The 17,056-nt window shown below is 46.2% G+C and overlaps 1 protein-coding gene across 1 annotated transcript in view; it reads left to right on the forward strand.

Moving 5' to 3' along the window:
* NTSR1 (neurotensin receptor 1) overlaps nt 1-16,682 on the forward strand; it is a gene marked incomplete at both ends in the record, with an annotated part of 49,382 nt that extends 32,700 nt beyond the window's left edge. Inside the window, 3 exons of the mRNA XM_084217821.1 lie at nt 3,608-3,809; nt 14,056-14,146; nt 16,433-16,682. Of these exons, the coding sequence (XP_084073947.1) occupies nt 3,608-3,809; nt 14,056-14,146; nt 16,433-16,682 (543 nt within the window). The remainder of the gene's footprint in view (nt 1-3,607; nt 3,810-14,055; nt 14,147-16,432) is intronic.
* Nucleotides 16,683-17,056: the final 374 nt, after the last annotated feature.

A 17,056-nucleotide genomic window follows, 5' to 3' on the forward strand; every position in this document is an offset into this window, starting at 1 on the left:
AAGGTCTTTGAACCTGTGTTCCTCCTTGGAGCACAAAGGAATAAATCTCTGCAAACCCTCTGATTTACAGGACTTTGTTGAAGCCCTCTGGGGAGTTCCTTGTGGAGTTCTGTGCTCATCCTCTCCATCACAGCTGCCAGGGAGCTGATGGCTGCTGGTAACCCAGGGAAACCACACAGCCAAGGAATTTGGGGGACGGCTTGGCCAAAGGGAGCCACGTCAGCAGGAAGCTCAGCAGAGCCAGGGGAGCAGTTTTCCATGCAAAAGATTTAGGGAGAGTCACAGTCTTGAGACTGGGTTCTGCTTTCTTGTCCCTTATGCTGCCAGCCTGGTGCTTGAGCAGCATTTGGGATTGCCCTGATTCCAGCAGGGACAGAAGCACGGAGCTGGGTCAGTGTTCCATGTGCTCCATTCTGCCCTGCCACTGGCAAACATTGCAATATTGGATTTTTTAATTTTTTTTTTTTAATGAGGATTTAGCACACAGTCATGGGGTTGGTGTTGTGTTTGTGTGGGTTTTTTAGCCTAGAGAGCAGCCAGGGCTGAGCCTGTCCCTGCACGGCTTTGGGCTCCTGCTCTGAGCTCTTCCTGCCCACTGTGGTGCTGGGCTCTGGTGCTGGGTTCACCTTGGTGCAAACACATCCCTTTTGAAGGAGAGGAGAATCAGGCTGAACCACACTTGGTGGGAGCAAAGATGAGGGCAGACCCCTGTGCTTGTGCACCCAAATAACCTGAGCACAGGGTTAGTGCAGACCCAGCATCACACAGGCTGTGCTTTCCATGGTGAGCCAACAGAAATCTGAGACTTTCAGGTCACAAATGAGCCTCTACACTCTCTAGACCCTTCTTCCTGGGGCCAGAGTAGTCTGTCAAGATCTATAAAACCCCAAAGGTTCCCACGGGTGTTCACTGACACATGTAGCCACTTTAGCCCACTGATGATGGAGACACTGTAAAAAATCCCATTAATCACCTCCACAAGTCTTTCTGCTCCTGAACTTTTGAACGTGCAGTCCTGGGATCCCAGACCAGCTCCTCTTGAGCAAGAGGGAAATTTTCCACTGACTTTGAGAAGTTGTTGGAGGCACCAGCTCCAGCAGCGTGCAAAACCACGTGAAAATGAAGTGTTGCTGCACTGGTGTGCACAGCGTGCTGGGCTCCCAGCAAGCAGCTCGACAGAAAAACAGGGAATAGAAAGGGTTTGCTTAGGAAAATTGGCTTTTCTAGCCCTTATGTACTTTGGGACTTTGTGTTTGCAAATAATTCATAATTCTTTCAACAAATTAAAATATTTTGCTACTGGGGAATATATTGATTTTTTAAATTTTTTTTTTTTTAATATGTGAGAGTTTTGCTACAAATCAAGGGAGGGAAAAAATCTTTAAATATAGCCTTTGATGGAAACTATGCAATATTCTCACTTTAGCCATAACAATTCCTAAAAGGGAAAGTCAATGCTCTTCTAGCCAATTTCATAAGCCCTCTAAAAGACTTCAAAATGCAACTATATAATGAATCGAGGCTTTTAAGACAGCTTGGAAAAGACTTTTAGAGTTCTTCAAAATTATATCAAGCCAATGTAATTTACAGCTAGGGCAAAATTTTAGAATGAAAACCAATAAATCCTGAATCTCGGGTGACAGAGTGAAACATTTCCAGAGTTAAGTGGTGCATTTTGCTGATGTGCAGGCATTGTTCAGCAGTGGGGAAGAGGAAGGGCATTCTGCAGCTAAAGCCACAGAAATTGGAGTGAGGAGCTACAGGGTTCGTGCCTTAGTCTGACCTGGTAAATCTGAGCAATCATTTCCCCCCTGTGTGCCCCAGCTCAGCCCGGCTGCAGGGCAAGGGTTAAATAGTTGGTCCTTACTGCTTAGTGATCTGTCTCAGCCTGTGGAGGCAGCTCCAAAAGATAACTCTGCTTTATATACAGGAGGCTGTGAGATCTTCTAGAAGCATAGGAAACTTAATAAAAGAGGCCATTAGAAGCTTGTAGTGGTGGGGTGTACCTAGGAATTCACTCAGCCCGAAGAGGATCCCTGTTGTTATCTCCAGCATGAACGGGAGAGGATGTTCTCACCGTGCTGGAGAGAGACAAAACCCAGCTGGTGCTTTTGCTTAACAGCTCTGGAGCACAAAGCTGTACAGAGACTTGATCCATCCAAAGAAAACCTGGGCATCAACCACAGAGCCAGCTTTCACCAAGAGAGGAGCTCCTGCTTCAGATCTATGGACAAAGAAAGTGAAGTGTTCCTGATGTGCCTCTGCTGCCATGTGCTCGTGTGCTGCTCATTTCTTTTACAGATGCCCTGCAGCACCTTGGGGGTGTGGTTGGGTGATTCCCACTCACCTCCAGCATTTCTGAATCCCCCCAGAGCACAGAGCCCACAAATCTGCAGCAGACACAGGGTGTACAGAGAGCCCTGTCCACCATGGTGATGGTCCAGCAGGAGTGGGTGGATGGAGAGGGGATATCTCCACCCCAGCAGATGGAGCACCTGCCTCTAGATGAGGTTTTGCAACCTGCAGAGGGACCTGGCATCATCTTGGTGTGCAGGGCTGTTCTGTGTGCTACATCACTGAGGTGAAAGATAAGTCCCTGCCTTGGAGCCCTCCCACTGAGCAAATTCCCTCTTGGGTTTAGTTTCATAGTTTCATCTTTTTGTCATTTTATCACTTCTAATACAATTGCTTTCACAGCGATTTGCAGCGCGGTTTAATTCTTGTCAATATTTTGAAACTCTAAAAACTTGAAGGGCTTTTCATTTGTTCCACCCTCAGCTGAGGGATGTGCTGAGTCTCCTCCTGAGCCATCCAGCAGGGAGGATGAGCTCTTGGGCTCAGCAGAGCAGCTCCCCATCCCACCATGGCAGATATGCAGGCAAACCCTACACGTGTCTCTGTTTCCCTGAATGCCCTTTGCCAAGCTCAGTTCCACTGGGGTTTCCAAACAGCCCAAAAGCCTTGCATTTGACATGAACTGCGACTTCCACTTGATTCAATCACTGCTTAATTTGATCCTCCATTTAATTTTATCAAAACTGTAGTAATCAAATAATTTGTACTAAAGACATTACAATTTCCACTTGTTTATTCTGATCAATTTTAATCCTTTAAGGCACAAGGTTTATTTAACATAGTTATGAGGTAACAAAGCACTGTCATTAAATCCACAAGGAAAGGACACAAGACAAAAAAAAAGATAGTTAAAAAGATCCCAAGGAGGGCTCATAATGCAGGAAAAAGACAATAACACACTGTTATTTAGAAGTCATGCTATGCATGATGAGAGCTAAGCAGCATCCTGCTGGTTGTGAGATGAAAAGATCAATGGCATGTTTCAGAAAAGACATTTCTGGCAATGAAAAGGGGAAAAGATAGTAATGATAGGAATAGATTAGATAGGAATGATTTTGCCTTTTCTGGGTGTTGACCGACATGAACGAACCCACGTCAGCAGCGTTCGAGTTCTCCCTCTGTACAACAATCCTTCAAAACCAGCTGAGTAAGAGGAGGGAAAGCTTTCCACTGCAGCCTGCTTTGAGAAATAAAACCCAACCTCCTGCTCCGATGCTCCTCTCCCTGATTGTGCCCCATCCCTCCCCTGCAGGTCAACACCTTCATCTCCTTCGTGTTCCCCATGGTGGTCATCTCGGTGCTCAACACCATCATCGCCAACCAGCTGCTGGTGATGTTCAGGCAGGCGGCCCAGGAGAACCAGGTGTGCACCATTGGTGGGCAGCAGACCATGCTCAGCATGTCCATGGAGCCCAGCAGAGTGCAAGCCCTGAAGCACGGCGTCAGGGTCCTGCGTGAGTATCGCCTTCCCTCGGGGAACAGAGAAACGGGGCTGGAAGAGGAACAGGCGGGAGCTGGAAAACACTTTTGCCCAAACGCCCTCTCCTTTTGTCTTTGCTGGTTGGTGTTAGGAGAATTAATCCACAAACAGCAGAGGTTTATGTCCAAAAAGGAGATAGGGGATCCTTTTACTTTATTCGAATAAAGGGAGAGGCCATGGGGCATTCCTCTGGGATCTCGCAGATTTTTGGAGCATGCAGCCTCCTTTTTATCCCAATTTCCCTCTAGCTTTCCTCATTGGCTGAGGTATTTGAGAGGCTCAGACTTCCTGGAACACCTGATACCAGAGATTCCCCTCTAATGTATAACCCTCCCTTTTAATTTTTAATTCTTACTAAATTTAGAGGTTTTTCTTCCCCATTGTTTCTTTCATCTTTCAATGTCTAATATAATTTATCAGCAAACCTGAAGTTTATTTGTAAAAGCAAATATCTTTTTCCATTCATCCATCAGTGGAATCCTTCCCATTGTTTCTTGTACCTCCCAGTGCTGGTTTTATCTACCAGCAGACCCATAGCTGGTTTGGAAAGACAAATCCACTATTCCTCTCATTGGTTTGCAAAACTAATGAGCAGACCTGCTCACTCTGGAAAAGCAAAACCAGCCCAGCATTTTAATGATTTAGTCAACAGCAATTTAAGCCTTGCTTGTGTTGTTTCATTACTCCCCTTTTTCTGCATAGCTCTGGTTCAGACAGAGCTTAAATAAAAGATCCTGCACTCAGGAATTGAGCTGTACTGCAGAGTAGTGGATGTCTTGATTAAATCAGCTGAGGAAAAGACCAAAGTATCTGGTAGCTTAACCCTAGAGAGGATAAAGCAAAAGCTGCCCAGAAATAATACCCAAAATAGCTAACAAGGTGTGCCCATAGTGGTTTTAAACATGAGATGGGGAGAATTTGTTAGCAGAAAGCTTTCTGATGTTCTGATGTTTTTAGAAGGGTTTGGGTTGGCAGGGACACTAAAGTTCACCTAGTCCCAAACCCCTGCCATGGGCAGGGACACCTTCCACTGTCCCAGGCTGCTCCAAGCCCCGTCCAGCCTGGCCTTGGACACTTCCAGGGATCCAGGGGCATCTTGGTATTAGAAGTGCTTTGGCTCAGACCACATTTCCAATGAGAGAAATCCCTAGAGAAGGCACCAGGAGCCTCCAAGACATTTTCCCAGCTGTTTTTCACATGGAATGCATCCCATGCAGCACTCCTTGCCCGTGCCATAGGTGAGCCACCTGTGCATTCCCACCTGGGAAGCACCTCCTGGGAAAAAGGAAAATAAAATCACAGGGCACATTAAATTCCCCACAGTTATCTGGTTGGACTGTGTTTGTTTACTGTCTCTGCACCCCAATGAACTGTTATCCAGGGCTGGGTGAGGAGGGAGCCTTGCTTCCCCATGCAGCCTACAAGGACCCTGCTCCTTGCTATCCCTTTCTGTTTTTAACACTTCTGCCTGCTGCCATGAAGTGAGAAGCTGCCTTTTCTCACTCACACTACACCACCTCACACACCTCTCTCTCTCTCCTTTTAGTATTGTATCCTCTTTGATCATCAAGGAGAGAGAGCTCTTCATGAATAATAGCAGAGAAAACTAAATTTACATCTGGCATTCCTCAGCACTGGAGGAAGTGCACCCCTCACCCACAGGTCCACATCTTCTCTGAGGCACTGAAAAACAACCCTTCACTTTCTGAACAATAGGCATAATTTTCTTTTTCATCTTCTTCTGCTTCCTCTTTCTTCTTCTCCAGGCAAATTTTTGGGTTTGCTGTGTACTGCAAAAGCGGAGAATATTTGGCAAAAGTGAGGGTTTCAGTCTGGAGCCTGAGGGGGTTCAGAAGTGGGTCAGATGTGGCACCACGGGGCCCCAGCATGCAGGGATGCCCAGATATTCCAGGCATCTCCTCAGGGCCACCCCAGCAGCAGGACTGAGCTCCCCTCCCTGCTGGGAAGGCAATGAGAGGGCAGCTGTTTGCTGCCTTTCTGTGCTGAGGAAGATCCAGCAAATAAAAAAATCCTCCCTCACTTTTGTCTGTGATTCACTCCACCATGCAGAAATGCTCTCTTTATCTAGCAAATGGAAGTGAAATCCTGTGCATTTCAGTTTTTCAGATACAAAAAACCTGATTTTTTTTTTTTTTTTATTACTGGAGGTGCTTGATTCAGACTTACTTTTGTCACCTATTCCTCATGAGTTACATTTTAATAACCCAGGTCTCTGAGCTGTCTGAAAAGTAGCAAAAAAATACACAAGGATTCACATGATCTATCCTGGCATCCATGACAGCCAAAATCATGAACAGAGTCTGGGCTCATTTATTGAAGAGGGTGGGAAAAGAAAAAGTACACTTGTCCCCCCTAATAAAACTGCTGGCAGAGTATCAGAGCTTCATGGGGGTGAAAGTATTTTCCATTTCCAAAAGTGAAATTTGGCCTGAGGTACAGAGAAGGCTGATTTAGGTCTAAGGGTGAAATGTTTCAGAACTTGTAAAATCAGTGCTTAGAAAACAGTTTTTTGTGGTTCATGGTGTGCAGAGCTCTTGGGTAAGTTCAGAGCAGCAAAAAATCTTCCTTGCTCCAAATGTACTGAGATTAAGTATTTGTTTACATTGAAATAAGAGCTAAAAGTGGCCAGGCTAACAGCCTCATTCAAAACATCCACAGCAGTGTTTTCGTCCCTTTTGGTAGCATTTGTGTATTTTCTTGGCTCCGTCTGACTGTGGTCATGTACAAAATAATGAGGGTGATCAGGATCAAGGGATGTGTCAGGCCTGTTGCCTGGGAGCCAACTCATTAAGTCAGGAAGCATGAGATTCCTGATTGAAATTCCCTCTCTGCTGTCAGAGTTCACCAGGTGTGAGGATTCAAATTCAGAGGGCTCCAGGCACTCACAGCTTCCCAGCTTTTTATTGAAGATATCAGGGCAACCAATTCTGTTGTTAAAAATACCTTCCACACCCTCCTTCACCCACCCAATTCCTCCCATTAAACCAGCCCCAGTTTGTGTTGCTATTCCCTGGCTATGCTGGAGCCCTGGAATGCTGTCTCCCAAGGCTGTGTGATGCTTCACAGGAGTCTGAACGTTTTCTGATCGCACAGCCTGATATGCCAATCACTTGATAAAATTCTAAATAATCCTTAAACACTCACATGAATACACAGAAACACACACCAGGGTTGGAAGGGACCTTAAAGCTCATCTCATTCCACCCCTGCCATGGGCAGGGACACCTTCCATTATCTCAGGTTGCTCCAAGTGCCACCAGGGATCCAGGAGCAGCCACAGCTTCCCTGTGCCAGGGGGGAAGAATTTCTTCTTGATATCCAGTCTAACCCTTCCTCCTCTCACTGTAAAGCCATTCCCCTGTGCTGTAACTCCAGGCCCTGGTCCCAAGTCCCTCCCCAGCCTTCTTGGAGCTCCTTTAGGCAGTGGAAGGCTGCAGCAAGTTCTTCCTGCAGCCTTCTCTTCCCCAGGCTGAACAACCCCAGTTCTCTCTGCTGCTCCAAAATCAGGGTGTATTTGAGCTTGTCTCAGGAGGAAAGCTCTGTTCAGCCAAAATGTCTCCTGGAAAGGGGGTGGTTTTGTGGCATGGACTGATACCCCACCAACAGCCCTGCCTGCAGCCCCTTCTCCTCCAGACAGCCCTCAGCACCTCCTGGCTGCCTCTCAGACCATTCCCACGTGGATGGAAGGAAGGCAGGAGTTACTGAGTGGCACAGCTGAGCTCTGAAAACGACACTGAGATAAATTGATGGACATCAAGGGGAGGCTTTGCACGGGGGACGTTGGCTAAGCCTATTAAAATGTAATCAGTTCCAGGTAGCGTTTGCTCTGTCGCTGAAGCTGCTTAGTGAAAGCAATTATAAAGCACTTAAAGGTTTAGCCAATTAAAAGAATATCCTTCAGTCTCCCACAGCTGGCTGGGTGATGCTTCAGTAAAATGCCTCTTAGCAGATGAAGTCAAGATGAATTTTTTTACTGAACGTCTGTGAATTTTTAAATTATTGGGGCCTCTGTATTTTGTCAAGTAATACAAGACAAAGACCAAGAATTAATGATGTATCCATGTATTGCATTAATTTGTGCACTAATAATTCCCCTTCTGAACAAATACTTTGAAGAGTCCATTCATTTCTCCTCACCAATGCTCCAAGTCTCAGTTATTCATTTCAGGAGGAGAATATTGCCATGAGATTTAGTTTAACCAGCCTACAGACAGGAATAGCTCATACTTTGCAGCCACAGAAGAGCACCAATCTAAAACTCCTTAAAGAGTTGTATTTCATCATTCCTATATTCTAAGGAAAGCAGATATATTTGTTCATGAATCATTTCTTTTCAAGAAAGGAACAAAATTCATGGCAGTCTGTATCTCTAATAAAAAGTCTGAGCAACTCCAAGTGGAGTTCAGCAAAACCCCTGTGGCATTAAGCTTGAGTGGAAGCTGATTTTAACAGCTGAAGTGTCACATTAAAATTTGGGAGGATGAATTACCTATTTAACAGTTGTATATATTTCCCAGAGATGTTTGCAGCTGTAGGTTTACTTTGCAGCCTGCCAAGTGATATAAAATGAGCAGCATCAGAGTGCTCTCTAAACACCCTCCAAGGAGCAAAAACCAGGGGTGGCTGCACCTCCTGGGGCAGGGAGTTTCTTTTTCCCCTCTCCCAAGATGTGTCCTTTGCTCAGCCTGGCACAGCATTCCTGCAGGAATTGCAGCTTCTTGTGGCTGCATCTCTGCAGAAAACTCCATCTTTGGCCATGCCTGGAAAGCAGATTTTCCAGGTGTTAAGCCATGACAATGTGAGTGTTTAAAAAGTTAACTAATGTGATTCAAACATGCAGTCTGGCCAGGGCTGGCTTTAGTCAGTGCAGAGGCATGCAGTGAACACAGCTCCAGGGTCCCTTTGATGAGCAGAAACCCTTCTGGGAGGAACAAAGGAAACGTGAAACTCAAAACTGGAGGGGAAAGAAGAAAGGCCTGCAGAGGAAGCCAGTACAGGTTACACCTGATCTCACCAAATAGAAAGAGACTTGAACCTGGTATGGATAAAATGGGATCCCTTCTTTACCTTTCAAAGGGGAAATTCTCTTCCTTTCTTCTTCCTTCTCCTCCAAACACCCAGACATTCCCCAGGGGAAATGGCATGAATGAAATTTAAATGGAATCAAGCAACCTCTAATTTCCAAAAGAATAATTACCTTAGAAGGAAACTTGGGAAGAGACCCCAGTGTGCCCTGGGACAGCAGTGCTGTGCTGCTTGCTAGTGCCTGTTCTTGGGCCAGCTTTAATCTGTATTTTCTGCCTTGCCCCTTATGGATGGAACTGGTGCCAGGGGATGATTTAACCACTGGCGTGAGCTGGGACAGGAATTTACATCTATTTTCAAATCTGTCATCTGAAGCCATTAAAAATAAGGACTGGACAATATAGTCTGGGTGAAATATGCTGATTTTGAATGCCAAAATGTTTTTCCATTCACTGTGCTGTCTCACTTTCGCTAATAAAGAACAACTTGGGGTTTTTTTGATCATACATTCAGGAGAATTAGGGGATTGTATCCAGCAAATGTTGTGTGTTTTCAGTGGTGTTTAAAGGACCTGAGGACTTCTCAAGCTCACTGTTACTCCCAGTTTCTTGTTTGCTCTCCTGAGCACTCCTGGTTCCCACTGGTGGTCCCCAAACCCTGCTGATTGTTACTGACTTTTATGGAAATCCTTATTCCACAGCCTTATGACCCGAATACCAGCATAAATAGTTTTAATTTTACTGGGCTCCTGCAACCCCTACTTTGGGGCCTGCTGATATAAATATTGCCAAGAGCCTGTCAGGTAGAAGATCATGATAATATAAACAGCACCCCGAGGTTTAAGGAGGCAGTGCCAGCTGTGCCTGCACTGGCCCAGCTCTCAGATCAAACAGCGCCTTGGGAGAGGTTCTCTGGTAATGGCATCAACTAAATAAGTACATTAAACCCAGGAGCTTGGGAGATACAAGGATTGTTTCCCCAAAAACCACCCTGACATGAGTCTGATAACCTTTTGTACCCCTCATGAGTACCAGCTGGGGGGTGTGCACCCCTTGGGCAGCTTTGGGGATGAGTCTGAAACACACAAAAAGCTGAGAGCTGTTGTTCAGGGAGGCCAACACCTCCACAGACAGCTCCTGCCTTTACTCAGGAACTCCACCGTGCTGTTCCACATCTGGATGTGGCTCTGGTCCCCGCCAAGTGCAGAGAAAAAGAAATAAATTGGCTGAAATAGTCTGGACAAAACTATCAAGGACAGATGGATCTGACCTCTCTGGAGGCCTTAGCAGCACCAGGGTGGTTATGAGAAGGAGCAGCATCCCTTTTCTGCTCTGCTGGAGAAAGGAGGACAGGATAGAGGGATGCCCTCGCCCAGGGCCACCCCGGGGCTGCAGGGCTGTGACTCAGCATCCCAGAGGGGCTGGAGGAGATGAAGTGAGGAGGAGGAGGAGGAGGAGGAGGAGGAGAACACCAGCCCAGCCCAGCTCTGTGCCGCAGCAGCTCCCGGGTGAGTCAGCGGCTGCGGCTCCTCACCCATCACTGTCCCAGGGCTCTGAGTCACTGTGAACCTCACACGGCCCCACCAAGGGCTGGGGGCTGCAAACCCCTCCTGAGCCCACTCCTGAGCTCAGCCAAACCAGCCAGACCATGGCCTTCCTGCTCATGGTGCCCTGCTCTGTGCAGATGCTCACCCAGAGGAGCTCCTGGAGCAGGGCATCTCCCAGCCTCAGCCCAGGATATGCACAAGGCAAAATAAAATACCCAGTGTGACTCAATAGAATTTAACTTCCAGGATTGCTGCCACGTCCAGTTCAGTCTGAGAGTAGAGACTGGCACAGTTTAAATCTCCTCACAATGAAAGAGATGTCAGTCAGAATTGATGTTTCTCTCTGCAGGACTTCCTGAAGGAAAAACAAACCAAGGCTCGTCCTCTGCTGCTCCTCCTTCCTCTCCTCTTCTTCCTTGGCATGCAGTTCAAATAGGCAGAGAAAAGAGCCATTAAAGAGAAAATAGAAAAACACAGGATGTAATAATTCATGGTTTAATACACATTTAAATTGGGAGTTTGATTTAGAAAGGAAATGAGGGCATGCATTGGTGGAAGGATCATTCCCTGGCAAACCAGGATCATCTTGCTGGGGTCCCACATCCACCCCCCAGCCTTGAGGTTTGGCACCTCATTTGCTCAATTATGGGAAATATCAGAAGCTCATGGAGCAGCTCTGCTCCTATTAGAACCTTATTGAATTAATTAGAAGTGAGGGATGTGTCTGGTTTATTTTTAGTTCAAAAATAAAGGCAGGAAATCTCCAACCTCACCAGCACCATCCTGGACAGTGACCCCATCACATATTGAGTCAAAACCTTCCCCAGCTCCAGCAGGCTGATCTGCTCCCTCTTAGTCCACCAAAGGAACCCATGTGTCAAGCTTTTGATGATGAAGAACACATCCTAGGAGCTCATAACAATAATAAAAAATCTTTTTGGCAGATGGTTTGCCCAGGATTTGTTTTACAGCTCAACCATTTTGACAGGCAGAACAAAAGAGCAGGAAAAGGAACCAGGTATCTGGGAGAAAAGGGAATTTTCATTCTGTATTTGGTGAAAGTAAACACAGTCTTGTGTTTCATATTCCTCCCAGGGGAGAGGAGCCAGGAGGGCAGGATTGCCACCCCAAATCTGCTTGATCCCTTGTATGATAAAATGAAAACATACGGATTAAGGGTGGCAAATTCAGGTCGGGATCTCCTAATCTGTGCAGCACAGAACTGCACAGTGTGTCACCCAGCTGGGACTTCCAAATCAGACCATAAGTGTCTCCAGTGCACTTCACATGTTTAATAGAGATTTAATTGCGGAGTGATTGCGTGTGATATTACAGAATTATCACAGATTACTTAATTGCTGATGTTAAGCAGATACTTCTCTCAATATGTGTTTTTGTTACTATAGATCCATATTATTTGGCACAGCATTGCCTGAACAGCAGAAGCAGAGATCATTTACCAGGAGAAAACCACTTTCATTTAACGTGTTGGTAAATTTAACAAGCAGATGTGTGAGATTCTTATAATTGGCTGTCGAAAGAATCCGGATCCTGCCGTTCCTAAAGAGCCGCACACCGGGGTGAGCAGCTGAGAAATGCCAGAGTGTGGAGGTTTCTGCAAAAATTAAGATGTGCCTGAATGAACCTGTGTTTGGAGGCATTTGGGAAGCTGCTTTTGCAGCCTGAAAGTGCAGCTAATCCTGGCTGGGAGAGCAGATGGGCTGGAGCTGTGCTGTTGGCTCGTTCGCCTCGGCCTGAGGCTGACGGATGCAGGAGCAGAGGCTGGAGAGTTTTGCTTCTCCTGCAGCCCCTGGGAGGGATCTCCTGGAGAATCACGGGGGGACTGCTCCATCCAGGGCAAACCAAAGGCCCATCCAGCAGAGAAATGGATTTCTGGGGGTGGCCAAAAGCAGGTGCTCAGAAATGGGAAGGAGCAAGGCAGGCGGCTGCGCTCCCACCGAGCTCCCGGGGGATGTGCCACCTCTCCTGTGCCACACGTCATGCAGGGGCTCTCCTGCCAAAATCCCATCACAGCTCCTCAGGGAAGGATCAGACACAGGTCAAATTCATCCACTTGATGGCATCTGAAGGGCTGCAGGCTGTCTGGTGATGAGTTACATCTGTGATCACTGTGGCCAGAGAGCGGCCAAAAAACAGTTTGAAAAAATGAATTTGCTTGGACAAGGAAATAAAAACAGGCCCTCTAGCCTTCTTTCCAAAACATGTCCCTTCAGTTGCTTAAATCTTTATTGGATAAATGGCTTTTGCAGCATTCCTGGAAGATGCTGTCATGCATCATGGAATAGAACCCTCTCCACCGTTAGCTGTGTGTTTAATGAGAGAGGGAGTAGGAGTTGCAGTAGGGTGTGAGTAGGGAGCTGGACACCAGAAATTTTCTAATTTCTGCTCTCCTGTGCCTCCTAGCTAAGCATCAGTGATGGGGAGATGCAACCACAGGTAGACTTATTCCTCCTGGAATGCACTATCCAAGGGAAGCATCTGCTTGAGGAACCTGGTCCCTGTGGGATGACAGTGCCTGGGTTTGGGACATAGCCACATAAACATTTTCAATCCCAAGGCAGAAAACCCCCCAGCCTTTGGCTCCACGTGCCAAATCCACATTGCACTTGTGGTACCTCACTCTGGAGCACAGCTGTGCTGCTTCCCAGCCCCTTACAGGTCACATAAAGGACAAGAGTGATGTGTCCCTTGTTGTCTGTAGAGCAAATTTGGGACCAAAAATAACTTAATTATTTTATTTAGGTTTTATTTTCTTCTTGCCTTTTATTGTGTTACGTTTTAACTGAGATTTCTTTATTTCCTGCTAGGATTCTGCCAGAATCCTGCTGCTCCATACAGAAGTTGAAACATGTATAACAAAAGAAACAAATCTTTCTCTTGATTGCCTGATAGATCTACTTTCTAATCCAGACTGACAAATGCACTCTATCAACAGCACTTTTATGCTTCAGAGTTGTTGCATTTTATTTTCCATTGTCTGACATCCCTCAGAATCTGGAAAGGAAAAAAGCAACAGTGTCTTTCTCTGCTTATCCTTTAATTGATCATTTTTATTATGACAGAGTCCAGACCCAAACACGTTGTAATCTCAGGTATGGCACAAATGTAGAACAAAAGGATGAGCCCTGCCACTGGAAAGAGCAGTTTAATGATGCTCAGCACTGTGGCCAGTGGCTCCATGTAACAAACTAATGGGATTAGAGCGTCCCTGGGTCTACCTGGATGGAAAACACACCAGCAGTCTCTGTGAATACCATGGACAGAATACCCAGTGCCACAGGGGCGTGAAACACAGAAGCAAACAGAGTTTCCTTTGAGCCAGTGTCTGAACTAGGCATGGCCAGTCCTTCATCTGTACCTTCTGCTGCTCCTCATGTCCCTGCCCCAGCGCTTAGTGCTGTTCTCCATTACTTCCATTTTGCTTGTTTTTACAGGCATTTGCAGGCTGCTTGTCCCTCAGGGTTATCAATTCTTTGCACTACAGCCACACAAGAACCAGTGGGGCTGCAGGAAAACAGTTACAGCAATTAAGCCCAAGCAGACAGGTCCCTTTTTCAGCCTGATGGAGAGCTGCTCACAAAGTTAAGGCTTTTTTCCTGCCTTGCAGGTGCTGTGGTGATTGCCTTCGTGGTCTGCTGGCTCCCTTACCACATACGGCGCCTCATGTTCTGCTATGTCCCCTCCAGCCACTGGACAGAGTGAGTCACAACGTGGGGACATGGTCCTCCCATGCCAGGACAGGCTGGGGGCTCAGGCTGGGGCTGGGCATGCCAGGGCACCCCCAGGTGTGGAGGTGGGGATCTGGGAACGAAGGTGTTCTCCAGCCGAGGGGCTCAAGTCTCAAAACCTAATTGCTGTTTTGGTTTGTTTTTTCTTTTGGATGTCTCAGTGCTTGCCAGGCAAATTAAGAGTTTTTGTTTTACTAAATCCCTCAGGAAGCATTATTTTGAACCAAAAGGCATCATCAGCCTCTCCTCCTCCTGAGGGCTGCAACCACAGACTTCAGTCTGGCAGCCCTTGATGAAATGACATTTGGACAGGGGGTTGGTACACCCAGAGTGGATTTCAGTCTCCGTGCCAGCAATATTGATCCCCAGCCCTAAGATGCAGCAGCTCCTGTCAGCACACGATGTAGCTCCACGAGGCCACATTTCCTCTCTGACAGGGGAGATGACTGAGGTGGGGGAGTAGCTCTGCTACTTACCGAGGCTGGGCCAGGTTATTCACTGGTTTTGCAGGGAGTGGATCAAAATGAAATGCCAGCAGTTGCTGCTGATTAGGAGATGCCCAGATTGTCAGAGAATTCCAGGACAAGTGCACGTGCACTGCTCACAGATGTGCAAAGGCACTCCCTGCTCCTTTCTGAGGCACCAGGCCAGGCTCTTCAGCAAAGCAAACACCAAACTAGTTATTATTTTTAAATATGCCATTAAGAGCTAACACTGGCTGGGGACACACACTGAGGAAGCCTGAGATGCCAAGGGATGCTCTCCTGTGTCTCTTCCCATGGTGTAACATCCCTGCTCTCCCTGAGACCAGGACTGTTTATTTCAAGGGAAAGGAAAGAAAAATCTACAATACCAAAAAGCAGAACAACAATAAAAAACTAAAATTCTCTCAATTCCAGACTCAAAATATAATAAATTAGGATATAGCAGTCTACTGAATGGGACTGAGGATCCAGCCACAGTAAAATCCAAAATCTATCTTCAGTCATGAAAACAGAGCTCTAGGCACACACTGGGACAAACTCTTCATTCTCCTTTGCTTTCCTATATGAAAAGCACTTAAGGCACTGTTCAATTATATAATGGCTGCATTTGCTTTGAGCAAGAGGGGTAGAGAAGTCTGTCTGCAGTTAGTGGGAATTTATGCATTGTTGCTGTGTTCACATAATATTTTTTTCTTCTTTTTAAAACCATGAGTAGTTTTAGGAAAACACTGAATTTACAGAATGATAGAAAACTATCGGTCTGGTGGCTAACCAAGAGTTTGCAACAGTTTGGCACATTCATTAATAAACACATGTGCCTTACCCCTGAAGAAAAGAAATTTTTCCAATATTAATTCTTCATAACTTCACAGAGAAACTCTGCTTGTAAGGACTGGATGGGCCATGCAGTCCTTGGCGGTGCTGAGGGGGTGTGTGGAGGGATGGGGAACATAGCCCAGCACTCCTCTATTTATCTATTTATCTATTTATCTTTTGTTAGATGCTGCTCAGACTAGAAAAAAGATCTGCAATTTTCACCAAGATAAATGATTCTGAGGAAGATCTTCCTGAAAATGAGACCCGTGGTGTTTATAAATGCTTTACCAGCTCAGGGCTGCTGTTCTCAGTTGGCTCAAGGAAAGATATACCCAAAAGCATGAAAGATAATAAAACATTTTCAACCAGTTCTATCTGAAAACATTAAATTGTGGTGGTTGGGATGTGTTTCAGAAGCATGCTACCATCAGCTTGCCCCCAGAACAGGAAATGCTGTCCCACATTATGGACAAATCCCAACCCAGAGACCCATTGAATGAGCTGATGCTGCTCTCAGTGCCAGAGGGAGGAGAGAGCTGCATCTGTTACTGGAGTTTGGCTCTTCTGCAACCTCTGGAGCTCAGAACTGCAGCCAAAAAAGTCAAGCTAATGTGTATGTATGACACAGAAGCAAATTTCCATCTGGCTTCTTGGGTTCCAGAATGACTACTTCCAAAAAAAAAATGAGTGCATGAGGTAAATATCATGTCTGGATTTAGGGTTTAAATAAGTCTCTTACTGCTGGTGAGTGGGGCAATATCTTCATAGAGGCATCTGGTCCATGTTTGACCAGTTCCAGCTGAAGATGCAGATGGGTTGTGGTGGCCCAGGCACCACTGGTAAGCTCACGTTTGCAGCCTAGAAAGGTCAGCTGGAAAGCAGCTCATGTTTTTCTCACCCTCATGACTTTGAGCTCTTCACACTCAGATTTTTTTCTTTTTATCTGTTCTTCCAGTTTCCTTTACAACTTCTACCACTACTTCTACATGCTGACAAATGTCCTCTTCTACGTCAGCTCAGCAATCAACCCCATCCTCTACAACCTGGTGTCGGCAAACTTCCGCCAGATCTTCTTCTCCACGCTCACCATCCTGTGCCTGCCATGGAGGAAGAAGAAGAAACGACTGGCCTTCACCAGGAAATCCAACAGCATCTCTAGCAACCACACCTTTTCCAGCCAGGTCACAAGGGAAACTACGTACTGAAGCCAAAGGAGGAGGAGGAGGAACTCAATCCATCGCGGAGTCAAAACTTGAGAGAGGCCTCTGTGACTTTCATGCATGGTCTCCAAATTCACGTAACACAAATGTGTTTAGCAAAGTCATTTTTGTTGGAAAAAATAGGCTTTGTTCTGCCAGTAACTTTGAGGTTATTTTCAAGCGTTGGCCTTGCCTCTTGTGAGTAATGTCTACATGTATTGTAACTTCAGTCTGGCATAAATCCAGGTGTGGTGTTAACTGGGAAGCCAAAGTGTGTGTTCAACTTAGGCAAAACTGTTCTGCATTTCATCCTTTTCTCAGTGCAGAGATGCCGTGTCCACATCCAAGGGTTTCACATCACATCTCCTGGTGGCACCAAG

This window comes from Fringilla coelebs, assembly GCF_963513975.1.
Source record: "Fringilla coelebs genome assembly, chromosome: 18".
Classification (NCBI taxonomy): Eukaryota; Metazoa; Chordata; class Aves; order Passeriformes; family Fringillidae; genus Fringilla; species Fringilla coelebs.